A 15,076-nucleotide genomic window follows, 5' to 3' on the forward strand; every position below is an offset into this window, starting at 1 on the left:
TAAATTAAAGTCTTGACTAAAATTATTTTTAGTCTGTTACTTGCTAATTTACATCAAGTATTTTTAAGAATCTGTGGTTATGAAGCCCTGCTGACAATAAATTAAAATGGAAGTTCATAACAATTAATTAATTTAAATTATTATTCCCATTCCCCATCCCACTACATTTTTAATCCCTCATGTTCCAGATTAGAAACACACAAATCCTTATTGAGCCCGGGACAGAATCTTACTGATCATCAGTACTGCAGTGATTGAAGACAGGATGATAATTTTCACTTTTCAGGAAACCAGTATCTATGGGGAGGAGGCAAGAAAGACAGCAGGAAAGATAATTACAAAATAAAACACTAGCTGTCGGTTAGTTCAAAAGATCCATATAAATACGAACTTCAAAAAAATTAATCCATGTACTTATATATGTTTGCATACATGTACATATTTATGTATGTTTTAAAAATTAAGCAATGTCAGGCAATCACGATTGTGTAGCTTTTGTGAATTATTTACCAAATTTTCATCAGAAAGCTTACATCAGCATTTTTCCTTTTCAAAATAGTTGCAAAATCCCCAAATGAATAAGATAATCTTGTATTTAAGAAATTATATCTTAGGCAATGCTTGAAACCTTAAGTTTCTTTAAGCTTCTGAAATAAAAATCTTACTTGAATTCACAGTAGTTCAGCTCGAGACAATTTCTGACAAAAAGGTTAACTTACTTCTTTATATGAGCCAGGACTAAGTTATTGATAAATAGCATCTTGGACAAATTGATAGACCGTGCCAGGGTTCCCATCAATTGTTCCACAGACTGAATTTTCTCCACATCTCCCTTCAAAGCCATCGCTTGGACTAGCCGCGAAACAGCGAGCTGGCTGGGCACTTGATCAGCTTGCAACATCTCCTTCAGGGTAGTAAGAGCATCTAAAAGGAAATATTTAAACAAAAAACTATGAAAAGGATTCATAAAACTATTCAGGGGTGAATCAATATTTATTCCAGAAAAATCTCACCGATCAGTGCAATGGAATTGTCCCCCATCAATAGATGCAACACAAATCAATAGCTTCACAGAAAATGCTTGTATTTTGATTGTTGTGTGACCAACTGCAACAGAACTAATTGAAACTGAAAATAATTTAAATTTGTGATTTTAGTTAACATTTTCTATGAAAATGGTACTTCAAGCTAATTAGGTTTACAGGTAGATCTTTATAATGTTTCCATTTTTATTGTCTCAGCTCTTTGGGGACCCATTGCTTCAAAAGAAAGTTTGAGCTCAATTGGTGGTGGGGAATTGATGACAGATGTGGATGGCTGCAAAATGTTACAGTGTCACATTTCGAGCACTTTACTGTCACGTGTAAACATTTTTGGCATTGCACAGTGTCACAAGGGGCAGTTTGAGGAGCAACATTTCCAGTTTTCTTCTTTCAAAAATATTCATTTTCACAGGATTTAAAAAAATTCATATGCACCTAAATTACTTCAGATATTTCCCCAAGTATAAATCATTTTTCAAAGCAAACGGACCAGAACACATTGCATAATAGGAATAAACATGTTCATCCCACTTTTAAAACCTGAAGATCTTATTTATAGAGTTGCATGAAAAACAAAAGCTTCTGGTTCTGTGGGGGAAGAAACGATTTAATGGATTCAAGAATGGAAAGTGCCACAGCATAAAAAATTCATTGGTAAAGCTCATTCTTGCATATTTTGTCTGAAATGCACTGTATTATTAAAATAAAAATGACGTCATTGTCATTACTTTAAACAAAACATCTTCAAATATAAACATGTGCTTGTGTGCTGTAACTGATCAAATACTACCCGACATGCCATTTTACAAATATATACCTTGTGGCAATTCAATTAAAATTAAACATTTTTCAGAGCAATTAAATTTCAGAGCAATTAAATCATAAAATTAAAGAATATCTTGTTAATGTACACTTCTGAAAAAGAACAGCATCGGAAAAAAGATATCAGAAACATCGTGATAGTGACCTGAATTCTTGTCTCTAAAATCTTACCTTTTAGTTGCTTAAAACAGAGTACAACTTAAAGAAACATAGGTTTAAAGAAAGCAAAACTGCTGTAAATAAAAACAAAGTTTCCCATTTTTGTACACTCCATTTTGTTCGCAACAATGTGCATTTATAATTGTTAATATCAGTCTTTTCCGGTAACATGTCTCAATATGTACATTTAATTTACCGTATAAAAATAACTATTAACCAATAACTCAATGAAAATATTAATATATGCATGAATCTACCTTACCTATCCCTGAGGAAAAGTTCTTACCCAATATCTTATTTTCAACAAAATTTAATTCGTTGAAATTGCTTTGCTGCGAGATTTTCTATTATTTTGCAACTATTTCAAGGTGAATTTGTTCATTCATTCATTTCTAAAGCTTGTACTTTCACCCCCTCCCCCCCATAAGTCTGCAGCCCACTGTTGTAGCTAAGACAAAACCATCCTCTGTTAAATGGAATGGAAACTGGACTAAGTGGCCAAATGACAAGTACATTCATATTCAGCTTCAGTTGTATTATAGATGCATATATAGTAATTTATGTCTCTCAGCTACTACAAAAGACTCTTGATAAGCAGGTAATTTGCTAAATGGACTCCTTTATCACAGTGTACGAAAGGCGTTACATGAAAATCTGCAGAGGCATTAACATGATGTAAAGGTCATAATGTGTGACATACCTTTCAGATTATCCCGCCTAACTTGCGTTATGATGAGTAGGCTGTTGGCAGCGTCGTTCAGTGTAAAGCCCTTGATGCGGGTCTCAACTCTAAAGAAGCAGACATTTAGAAAGGAATTACTGACATGCTTCTGATATGATAATAAATGGTTGAGACTGAGGTGAAATTATAAAAACTACCATTCCAATGTTAAAAATTTTGCCACAAATGTCGACCTGTAGACAGCTTTTATGTTAGAACGTCAAATACTGAAATAGTGTTTTTTCTCTCCCTTTCTTTCTATTTTTTGGTTCTGACAGCTGCCATAAGTGGTACCCTAGGCAGCAGAGAGAGAGTAATGTTTAAGCAAGTGGTCTAGCTTCCAGAACATTATCTCTTAAACATAAAGATATTAGACATCGAAAAAGTTGCAGATAAGAGTCTCAGATTGCAGGTGATTTGGGGGGGGGTTGCTGCTGGGAGAGAATCATGTCTTGCTGTGAAGTCAGAGTCACATACAATATCCACCACTGACAGTGAGTAACAACAGCTGTTTTGTGCATCTAAACAACCAAGACACATTATAATTGGGAGGATATGTAGTTCATCCTAGAGCCTAGACTTTATGCAAGAACCACAAGTGCTTCTTTAAAATCAATGCACATAATGCCACATGCAGCTATTAAGTGGTATCTGACATGCAAGAATCATTTGAGTTTTTGTACTGATTCTCTGGCTGTGAAATTTAGCAATTTGGCCACAACATATATACACTCTCTACATAGCATTTAAAATCTTTTATCCCACTGTGCAATCAAAATGTACAATTGCTTTACAATTCACACTTGAAAATTCAACAACAAATAAAACGTCAACCCAACTGTGACAGAGCATCATTAGCCTGACTCAGTTGATAGTACTCTCTCATCAGAAGGTTGCGGGTTCAGTATAAAAACTGAGGGACTTCTGCAGACCAGAAATGTCTTCTTTCAGATGAGACACTAAACCAAGATCTCATCTGCCCGTTCAGATGGATACTCAACATTCCAAGAGGCCCGCTGTACTGTCCTGGCCAACATTCCCCCTTGAACCAATATCACCAAAAATAGATCAATTGGTTAGTTATCTTTCTACTTTCCCACAGTCAGTGGATTTTAAAAGCAATTTATTGTCAGAGGCATTTTGAGACATTACAACATGATAAGCTATAGAAATGCACAATATATTAAATAGCTGACAATTATTCTCACAATTAGATATTCACTAAATTTAGATAGTGAAACTTCCAAAAATACACCATTTAAAAATAACCTGGCACAACAGATTCAGTCACACCATCCCAATATACCTTCAAAGCATGCAAGTTAGTAATGACATTTTTCCATATCACACTGCACTTATCTTCAAACAGCATCAGAATACATTCATATAAAATACACCACACAACAGTAACTCTTCAATTCAAATTTATTGTATCGAATGAATGAGTTTTAAATTATAACCAAGGAAACTTGAAGCAGTAATCAAATCTCGGAGTTCAGATGATGCATTTGAATTACCCGAGCCCACCCCGCCCGCCACTTCCAAACCTTCATAACCAGGCACATCACCTTGGAGCCACCATGACTGTAAACACCTTCATTCACTGCCCTCCCTCTCACCCCAACTAGTCATCAGTCTACTGACAAGTGCAGGTTTAAGCCCTTGTTAAAAGTACTGCAGATACCAGGAAGTCCATTTGCTACAGTGAACTGCAAAAACTCATTATACAATGGGACTGGATTGCCACCATCCTTTTGTCCATAACCTTCGAATTCAGAGCCAAGAGTGCTACCACTAAAACAAGCTGACATAAACTAATGAAGCTTGGCTAAAATGCAATAATGAAATTAGTGGCTGTGTTTATCCATTATTTGAGCTGTGTTGCTGAGAACCTGTGCACTGCCAGAGTTTCTGGCAATGCACTTCAATGCGCCTTCCAGGTTAGTTTTGGTCTTTGGACCTCCTCCTTTTGGATCTCCCTTCTATTTCTCAGCCTCTGCATGTTTTTCCAAATCAACTGTTCCTGCCATCGCTTGAGTTTTGTTCAGCGTGCATTTGCTCCCGTATCCCCGATTAGACCGTCCAATTTTGCATGATGCCCCAAACACCAGGCCTCTATAATCTGACTCCACCGTTACCTTGGAGACCATTGAGTCTATAGATCAATCAGCAACTCCTTCCCAGGCATGTGAATGTCTTGATCCCACTTACTCAAGCATCACTTCTGACTCCAAACATCCAATTTTCTTCACCCTCCATGTTTTCTGGTGGAGCACTATTATTCAATTTGATTTTAATTTACTTCTCAATTAGTGATTACACTACAATATTAACATCTATAGTACTTGCAGGTTAAAATGTCCAACTGGCAATATATCTATATTTTTTTTAAACAGCTATGATGCTAAAAATTCAGACACGTGTACAATTCTACCACTGCAACCGTAAAGCTGTTCACTATTTTTTGCAAAATTTACTAGCAGGCAAGCAAGATTTTAATAAATTTAATCACACCAATAAAAATAGTACTTTGCTGAGTTAGTTATTTTTCTGGCTAAAGGTTCAATCATGCAAACAGCAGCTTAATGGAATGATCTAGTACTGAAACAGAGAATGTTCTTCGTGCAACAGCTGGAAGCTTTAGGTAATAAAGCTCCAGTTTCATGTCTGTTCTATCTCTGCTAAACCAATTCAAAATGAATCATATTGCCTAGCACTCTCACCAACATCTTACATTTTCCTTTGCTTCAAAAATTCACCTTAAAAGATTCAATGGATTTAGCCTGCGCCATTTCCTGTGGCAAAGCATTCGTGCTTGAACAACCCTCTGGGTAAATAAGTTGATGGATCCCCCCATCACTGACTTCCCCAGAGGAAATAGTCTTTCCTTAGTCACCATTAAAATACTTCATAATTAAAACAAAACCTCTATTAAATCTCTTGTTAGCTGTTTCCCATTCTGGGCATCATCTGAGTGAATGTCTTTTCTATTGTAGTGTGCTCAAAACTGAACACAGTACTCTAATTGTGGCTTAACCCATGTTTTTAATACATTCATCATTAGCCCATAACTTTGATTCTATGCACTTATCAATAAAACCAAACATTCTACCGGCCTTTTTATGGTTTTGTACCATGACTCGCACCTTCAGGGAATTATGTATTTATACACCTAGGTCTCTGTGGTCATTCTTCATGTCTTTCCATTAAGTGTAAATGCCCATTCCTTGATGTTTTTTGTAAAATGTATTACCTCATACATATCCACATTAATAGGACATTAGCTCTCTGTCCGCTAGTAGATTCTCAGTTTATTCTTCTGCCTGATAATCTGTATACAGATCATTTTTCCTCCTGGGCATTTCTACAGACATGGAGTTTTTGACAAAATAAATGTTTTTCTGGACCAAAGCTTTCCTGTGTTAAATGCCTACCCATGCACAGTCAAATACTGCATGACGACCTTGGAGAAATTAAAAACTTTTAATGACAAAAGGACATTATCTTTAAAAGCCAGAAAGCGTCAATCCATGCAAGAAAAAAGTGCATAATCCACACTGTACAATCTTTCAGTGGATGAGGATTACACAATTTATAAGAGGGCCATTTGAGCTAAACTTGAACAATTATCTCACTGCACTAAACTGAACAGCACTCCTTCACCGCAAGCGCATTACTTGACCTCAAGAATTCTGAAGATCTGAAGGGAATCAGAGTCATGTGAGAATTACTGTGATCAATCCCAAGAAAATCCTTCACACAGTACAGGGTTAAACTATCCCTCTCAGTCACTTTCAGCCTCCAGGGTTCAAATAATACAGCATCAGTCTCTGGATTTTCTTACTCTCAGAGCCAATCCCCTAATCCCTGCCTAAGCACCCATTGCTCAGTCGTGATTTCTCCTTTTCCATCTGTCAGTCTTAAATCAACAATTTGTACATGAGACAGTGCAATGCAGACAGTAAAGGATTTACATTTCACTGTCTTCAAATCTTTTCCTACAATTAAAACGGTGAACTACTGTTAAGTGCACTAATCTTCAACAGTCACCCGAACATTTTTTCACTCCACCTTTACTCCCCCCACTCCACAAGAAACTTACTTGCTTTTGACATCCAGGGCTTCCTCCAATAACCCATGACTCAGAAGAGTGTTCATGAAGCTTGAATAAGCAGCTGGGCTGAATATTAGACCCTTCTTTTCAGCTTCCAGGAATACGTTATGGGCTTCTGACAAAAATGAAAAGAGCTTCCATTAAAATAGAATTATAATGAACACACCATTCTGCTAATGTTTGCAAGCCCCGAAAAACAAATGTCAAAGAAATCTAATTCCCACAGCTTACAAGAAACCATTTAGGCTTCTTCAGTCATTAGTCTCCTTCAGTAATTAAGGTTTAATTCTCATTTTATGAATACCATAGCAGAATACAGACAAATCCATTACTTTTTAGTAAGTAAAATTAGCTATGGTCTTGCAGTACTGTAAATGAATTCTTAAAAAATAAGCAGCAATCAGCTGGTGCAATGTGGATTTTGAACACCACCTTTTTGTTCCTGGAACTTTGGCCCCAATGCATTCCAAGAAACTCTTAACATTCAGTGGCATTACCATCGGCAAATCTCTCACCATTAACAACCTGGGGGTCACCATTGACCAGAAACTTAACTGGACCAACCACATAAATACTGTGGCTACTAAAGCTTGACAGAGGCTGGGTAATCGGCGGCGTGACTCACTAACTGACTCTCCAAAGTTTTTTCACCATTAAACAAGGCACAAGTCAGGAGTGTGATGGAATACTCTCCATTTGCCTGGATGAATGCTAACTCCAACAACACTCAAGAAGCTCGACACCACCCAGGACAAAGCAGCCCGTTGATTGGCACCACATCCACCACCTTAAAACATTCACTCCCTCCACCACTGGCACACCTTGGCTGCAGTGTATAACATCTACAAGGTGCACTGTAGCAACTTGTCAAGACTTCTTCGACAGCACCTCTCAACCCCGCGACCTCTACCACCTAGATGGACAAGGGCAGCAGGTGCATGGGAACACCACCGCCTCCAAGACACACACCATCCTGACTTGGAAATATGTTGCCGTTCCTTCATCGTCACTGGGTCAAAATCCTGCAACTTCCTACCTAACAGCACTGTGGGGTATCTACATGGACTGCAGCGGTTCAAGAAAGCGATTCACCACCACTTTCTCAAGAGCAATTGGGGATGGGCAATACAGGCTGATCTTGCCAGTGCTGCCCACATTCTATGAATTATTTTTAAAAACAATCCCAGTAATCCCTGCTTCAAAGTACACAAATGTGGACTTTGCATATGGATAGGATCACATATTCCCTTCAATTGTCCCCATTACTTTAAATTTAATTCAAACACAATTTTCCATGTCCAGCACTAACCTTGGTGTAGAGATTGTTGTGCTCGCTACACCAATTAGAATTTTAATCTAAAGCTTTGATAATGATCTATTAAGGAAATTAGCTGCAAACGGCACAATTCCATTTTAGTGCAATCCCATCAATAGCCATTCTGGCGTAAATAATTCCAATATTTGAAAATCTAGGCTTGGGCGTGATAGGCAGAATTGTTATATGAGATAGCTGAATGACAGATGTAATTGAACCGAGAATGGGACTAATGAGGTACAAAACTGTAATGTATGTACCTGTGAGCATGCTGCATTGTGAGGCATTAGCCAGTCACGTGATGGTCACAAGACTCAATAAACTCCCAGTCAGTTGAGCCTAGGTCATCCATGATGGGGTGCAGTTGTGAGCGTGTAGTGTGATTGTTAAACCTTTGTTAATAAACCAACTAGTTCTTTATAGCAATGTGTTGCTATGAATTCTTAAACAAAGAACCATGAAGCGAATACATTACAAAAACCTTTCATGCCAGTTAGTACATCAGTTACCTTATTTGTATAGGCAGAGGGTCAGAGAAAGAATTTGCACTTATAAAGTGCTTTTCATAACCTCAGGATGTTCCAAATTGCTTTAAAGCCAATGAAGTACTTTTGAAGTGTCAATATTGTAATTTAGAGAACATGGGGGCCAATTTGCACACAGCAAGGTCTCACAAACTGCAATGAGATAATGATTAGATAATCTGCTTTAGTGATGTTGGGAGAGGGATAAATGCTGACCAGGACACTGTGAAAACTCTTCTGCTCTTCTTTGAATAGTGCCATGTGATATTTTACGTCCATCTGAGGGGGCAGATTTAATATCTTCTCCAAAAAATGGCACCCTCAGCCTAGATTAGGTGCTCAAGTCCTGGAATGGGGCTTGAGCTAAATGACCTTCAGATGTGAGAGTGCTACTACTAAGCCAAGGCTGACACATGGGGCCCAAGTTTCCACACGCGCCTAGAACGGCGCAGTCCCGACCTGGACGCCCGTTTTTCGCGCCACAAAGTGCACCTAAAAAAATCCTCGGTATTCTCCACCTACTTGCAGGTCCTCTGGCTCTCGGCGCAGTCAGCACGAGCTGTGGGGGGGCGGAGCCAGGTCCCTGCGCTGAAAACAGTGCCGAGACCTCTGCACATGCGCACTACAGTGGGCACACAAGTACAGTAGCTCCAGGTGCCGTACTGTGTGAGAGGGGCCCAACGCACGCAGCCCCTAGCCCTGGCCGAATGGCCTCACTGGGGCTGCGTGAATAAGGCTCCTCCCACGGCCAGCTCCTGCTCCCCCCCCCGACCAGACCAGACACTCGCTCCCCGCCCCCGCCCTGCCTCCGGACCAGACCCGACACTCGCTCCCCGCCCCCGCCCTGCCTCCGGACCAGACCCGACACTCGCTCCCCGCCCCCGCCCTGCCTCCGGACCAGACCAGACACTCGCTCCCCGCCCCCGCCCTGCCTCCGGACCAGACCCAACACTCGCTCCCCGCCCCCGCCCTGCCTCCGGACCAGACCAGACACTCGCTCCCCGCCCCCGCCCTGCCTCCGGACCAGACCCGACACTCGCTCCCCGCCCCCGCCCTGACCAGACACTCGCTCCCCCGCCCCCGCCCTGCCTCCGGACCAGACCAGACACTCGCTCCCCCGCCCCCGCCCTGCCTCCGGACCAGACCCGACACCCGCTCTCCCCGCCCCCGCCCTGCCTCCGGACCAGACCCGACACTCGCTCCCCGCTGCCTCCGGACCAGACCAGACACTCGCTCCCCGCCCCCGCCCTGCCTCCGGACCAGGCCCGACACTCGCTCCCCGCCCCCGCCCTGCCTCCGGACCAGACCAGACACTCGCTCCCCGCCCCCGCCCTGCCTCCGGACCAGGCCCGACACTCGCTCCCCGCCCCCGCCCTGCCTCCGGACCAGACCAGACACTCGCTCCCCGCCCCCGCCCTGCCTCCGGACCAGGCCCGACACTCGCTCCCCGCCCCCGCCCTGCCTCCGGACCAGACCCGACACTCGCTCCCCGCCCCCGCCCTGCCTCCGGACCAGGCCCGACACTCGCTCCCCGCCCCCGCCCTGCCTCCGGACCAGACCCGACACTCGCTCCCCGCCCCCGCCCTGCCTCCGGACCAGACCCGACACTCGCTCCCCGCCCCCGCCCTGCCTCCGGACCAGACCCGACACCCGCTCCCCGCCCCCCACTGCCGCTCCCGGACTGGATCCGACCTGACCTCCTCTCTCTCTCTCTCTCTCCCTTCCCCCCCGCCCCGACCCAACGCCACCTACCTGTAAATCTGGTGCTGGGGACGGGCCGGCAGCCTTCGGTCCCGAAAGACCTGCCTGAAGCACTTTCACACAGGTAGGAAGATGGTTTATTTAATCTTTTCTTTGCTTATAAATGTTTATTCAGGTTGGATTTATTTGTATAATATTTGTATAAGTATAAATAAGGATTTATTATAGAATTTAATGACTTCCCTTCCCCCCTCCCCCCCACCTCGTTCTGGGCGCCTAATTTGTAACCTGCGCCTGATTTTTTAATGTGTAGAACAGGTTTTTTCAGTTCCACAAAAATCTTCACTTGCTCCACCCTACTTTAGTTTGGAGTACGTTTTCACTGTGGAAACTTCCAAATCAGGCGTCAGTGGCCGGACACGCCCCCTTTTGAAGAAAAAATTCTGTTCCAAAGTAGAACTGTTCCACCTGACTAGAACTGCAGAAAAAAAAAATGTGGAGAATTGCGATTTCTAAGATAATCTGTTCTCCACCAGTTGCTCCTAAAAATCAGGCGCAAATCATGTGGAAACTTGGGCCCTTAGAGTCAAAGTAGCAGCTGGACCAAGGAAAGGCAGCAAAACATTGTCAGAAACCATTTCATTGCATAGTGTCAAACAAGACGGTCTAGTTTACACAATGTGACTTGTTGTAGAATGTTCTACGAGAGTAAACATGAGCTAATGGTCAGAAAAGTCCAGTGAGAAGACATAATGTAAGAATTAGGATTGGAGGCGCGGATATGGATGATCTGTAAATAGACTAGAGCTGAAAGGAACAGCTTCCGAGACGCAATATAGTTTGTGCACAGAGGCACCACATTTCATGTAACATATTGCACCGACCAAAAATACCACTATTTTAATCCTTTGAGTGGGAGAAACTGAAGAGATAGATTTTTTTTAAAAAAGTCAATCGTAAAAATTATTTAACTCAGATTCCCAGGGAAACGCCAGATAGGGAAGAGTGTTTCAAATAGGGGAAGCTTGACTATATTTCTCCAATTGCAAGCAAACCAGTGGCACATCAGAACTCTGAATTTATGAGGAATTGGTCGGACACCAGATCACCCCATTGTTGAGGAACTTAAAGACATACTAGATTTCTACATTTGAGAAAAAGCTGATCTTTATTCTTCTCTACAGTAACAATTAACAACATAGAATCAGAGAATTTTACAGCACAGGAGGTAATTCGGCCCATCCTGTTTGTGGTGGCTCTTTGAAAGAGCTGTAACATTTAGTCCCACAGCTCAACTTTTTCCCCATAACCCTGCAAATTAGTTCTCTTCAAATGCATGTCTAATTGCATTTTTAAAGCTCCGATGGAATCTGATTCCAACACCCTTTCAAGTAGTGCGTTCCAGATCGTAACAAGCCCTAGCAACATGTAGTTTGTAAATAATTACTTAATCGTATCCCATTTAAATACTGAAAGCAGACTGAATTTAAAAAAATGTATAATCTGTCAATCAGGTCATAACAAGTCAGGAGGGCTCAAACCAACAGAAAAAATAGTTCCGTTTCTAAAATATGATATGCACGTGCACAATGGAATAATGCAAATAAATGAGCAAACTGACAGGAATGTGGATCTGGACATGTTACATTTTGCCTTCACTGCAATTTTTTTCTTTTTTCTCCCGAAGGTAGTCAGATACTGGCATAGCCCATCTGGCCACTGACCCAGCTGATATTCCGAATTCAACAAGCCTATGATGCTCCTGGCCTATATAGTTCAGTACCATGCAAGACATTGCCTTTTCGAATTTAGTCAACTTTTATTAGCAAAATTTCCAATTAAAGGCTGGGAATATGCAGCAATATGGAGCCTTAATTTTTATTAACAACAACAATTTTTATTTATATAGCGCCTTTAATGTAGTAAAACATCCCAAGGCGCTTCACAACAGTGTTGCAGGACAAAACAGATAAATTTGACACCGAGCCACAAAAGAAGAAATTAAGGCTGATGACCAAAAGCCTTGTTTAAAGAGGTAGGTTTTAAAGAGCGTCTTAAAGGAGGAAAGAGAGATAGAGAGGCGGAGATGTTTAGGGAGGGAGTTCCAGAGCTTAGGGCCCAAACAGCTGAAGCACGGCCACCAATGGTTGAGCAGTTATAATGAGGGATGTTCAAGAGGCCAGATTTTGAGGAGTGCAGACATCTTGTGGGGTTGTGAGGCTGAAAAAGATTACAGAGATAGGGAGGTTGGCAAGGATGAGAACGTTGAAATCGAAGCGTTGTTTAACCGGGAGCCAAAGTCGGTTCGAAAGCACTGGGGTGATGGGTGATCGTGACTTGATGCGAGATAATAAATGGGCTGCAGAGTTTTAGATTACCTCAAGTTTACGTAGTGTAGAATGTGGGAGGTCGGCTAGGAATGAGTTGGAGTAGTCAAGTCGAGAGGTAACAAAGGCATGAATGAGGGTTTCAGCAGAAGAGCTGAGGCAGGGGTGGAGGCGGGTAATGTTACGGAAGTGGAAAAAGGCAGTTTTAGTTATGCCACGGATATGTGGTTGGAAACTATTTCAGGGTCAAATATGACACCTAGATTGCGAACAGTTTTGTTCACCCTCAGATTGATGCTAGGGAGAGGGATGGAGTCAGTGGTTTGGGAATGCAGTTTGTGCCGTTGACCAAAGATAATGGGTTCGTTCTTCCCAATATTTAATTGGAAAAAATTTCTGCTCATCCAGTATTGGATGTCGGACAAGCAATCTGACAATTTAGATACCAAGCAGGGATCGAGAGAAGTGGAGAGGCAGAGCTGGGCGTCGTCAGTGTACATGTGGAAACTGACTCCGTGTTTTCGAATGATATGTCCAAGGGGCAGCATATAGATGAGAAATAAGAGGCTAAGGACAAACCTGCGTCTAGGTATAGAAACATGTTCAAATTTATTTCTAATTTGGAGATCAAAAAAACATTTTTTTGTCACAAATGGTACCTTGAATATTGTTCTTCTTGGAAAGTATGAGCACTCTTCGTTGATAGTCACTGGCAGTGTCAACAGGCAAATTGGCAGCTCTTGCTCGTGTACCTGAACCTTCAGCAGCAGAGGTGGACGGTGTAGCATCCTCATACCATGTCTGAGTAATAATTAATTTGTTTTAAACTTAGAACGAGTCAGATTTGTGCAAAATAAAGAGGAACAGTAGTAGACAGATAAATGAAGTCAAACAAATGCATAGCCTTCATTTTGTTTTCTTCTGTGGGTTAGGTACGCTCTTTTATTAAAGCCATCTTAAACTCAAAGCAAGAGAGCAACAGCATATACATTTCTAGCTGACAGGTAGCGTGGATGACTCCAACAATGCTGCTCATAAACTGGCTGGTCTGAGTGAGAGCGGTTTAGGATGACATTCATTACAGCTGCTCCTCCCTCTGGGGGGGAATACCTGGACTCCACTAGGCATCTTGTCACATTGTACGGCTCAGCAAAGTGTGTGGATGAACCCAGGTCCTACCATTCCACAGCATCACCTAAATCAACAGTTATTTTACAGCCTTTAGCACAACAGCTGCCAGGAGTCAGACAAGATCATGTTACTCGTTTCCCTGCACCATTTCACCAGCCCAAAGGTTAATATTCATCATACGCAGTAATCAAATGAGTTGGTCGCTCCTAACTTTACAAGATTAGCTCATCTCTGCAAGTTGCAACAACTCAGTTTGTTTTTAGTCAGTTTAACCACCTACAGAACTGTCAGCAGGTATAATTTGAAATCTGCATACAAAAGTTATCCATCTACTTGACAAGATTGGGAAGCAAACAATAATAAAACGGATTACTTCATGTAGCCTCCTTTCAGAGAAACCATTTGAAAACCGGTTCTCAACATGGCCACCTGTAATGCAGTAAAATGCACCACGATACTTCATAGGACCGAAATCAGACAAAAATTAACACCAAGCCAAAGAAGGAGACATTGGGACAGGTGACGATCAAAGAGGTAGGTTTTAAAGAGCATCTTAAAGGAGGAGAGAGGCAGAGAGGCTTAGGGAGGGAATTCCAGAGTTCAGGGCCTAGACAGCTGAAGGCACAGCCACCAATGTTGGGGTGAAGGAAGTGGGGGATGCGCAGGAGATCAGAGTTAAAGGAAGAGAGTTCTCAGAGGGTATTAGGGCTGGACGAGATTACAGAGATAGGGAGGGGCAAGACCATGGACAGATTTGAATAAGAGGGTGAGAATTTTAAAATCGAGACGATGGTGGATTGGGAGACAATGTAGGTCAGCGAGCACAGGGGTAGTGGGGAACAGGACTTGGTGCGAGTTAGGATACAGCGCGCAGAGTTTTGCATGAGCTCAAGTTTACGGAGGGTGGAAGATGAGCGGCCAGCCAGGAGAACATTGGAACAGTCGAGTCTGGAGGTAACAGAAGGACATAAATGTTGAAGACACTGCAGCATTCACATTCATAGTAAAACTGTATGAAACAGAGCTCAAACAAGCACTAATTCATATTAGCGTTGAATACTTTTAGTACATATCAAGGCCAATACAATTTCAAATGGAGGGGCGTAACTTTAAATACAGATGAAAATGGCCAAACATACCTAAATACACAACAAAACAAGAACCAGCACAAATCCAAGCGATGCATGTCCAATCCAACCACAAACATTCACCACAGTAA

The 15,076-nt window shown here is 42.0% G+C and overlaps 1 protein-coding gene across 1 annotated transcript in view; it reads right to left on the minus strand.

The window, feature by feature from the left end:
* The window catches only part of lrpprc (leucine-rich pentatricopeptide repeat containing), a 187,398-nt gene that overhangs the window by 16,127 nt on the left and 156,195 nt on the right, over positions 1 to 15,076 (minus strand). The window contains exons 29-32 of the mRNA XM_070889342.1: positions 13,386 to 13,527; positions 6,848 to 6,974; positions 2,725 to 2,813; positions 720 to 924 (exon numbers count right to left, since the gene is read on the minus strand). Of these exons, the coding sequence (XP_070745443.1) occupies positions 720 to 924; positions 2,725 to 2,813; positions 6,848 to 6,974; positions 13,386 to 13,527 (563 nt within the window). The remainder of the gene's footprint in view (positions 1 to 719; positions 925 to 2,724; positions 2,814 to 6,847; positions 6,975 to 13,385; positions 13,528 to 15,076) is intronic.

The sequence above is a fragment of the Pristiophorus japonicus genome, chromosome 9 (assembly GCF_044704955.1).
Source record: "Pristiophorus japonicus isolate sPriJap1 chromosome 9, sPriJap1.hap1, whole genome shotgun sequence".
Classification (NCBI taxonomy): domain Eukaryota; kingdom Metazoa; phylum Chordata; class Chondrichthyes; family Pristiophoridae; genus Pristiophorus; species Pristiophorus japonicus.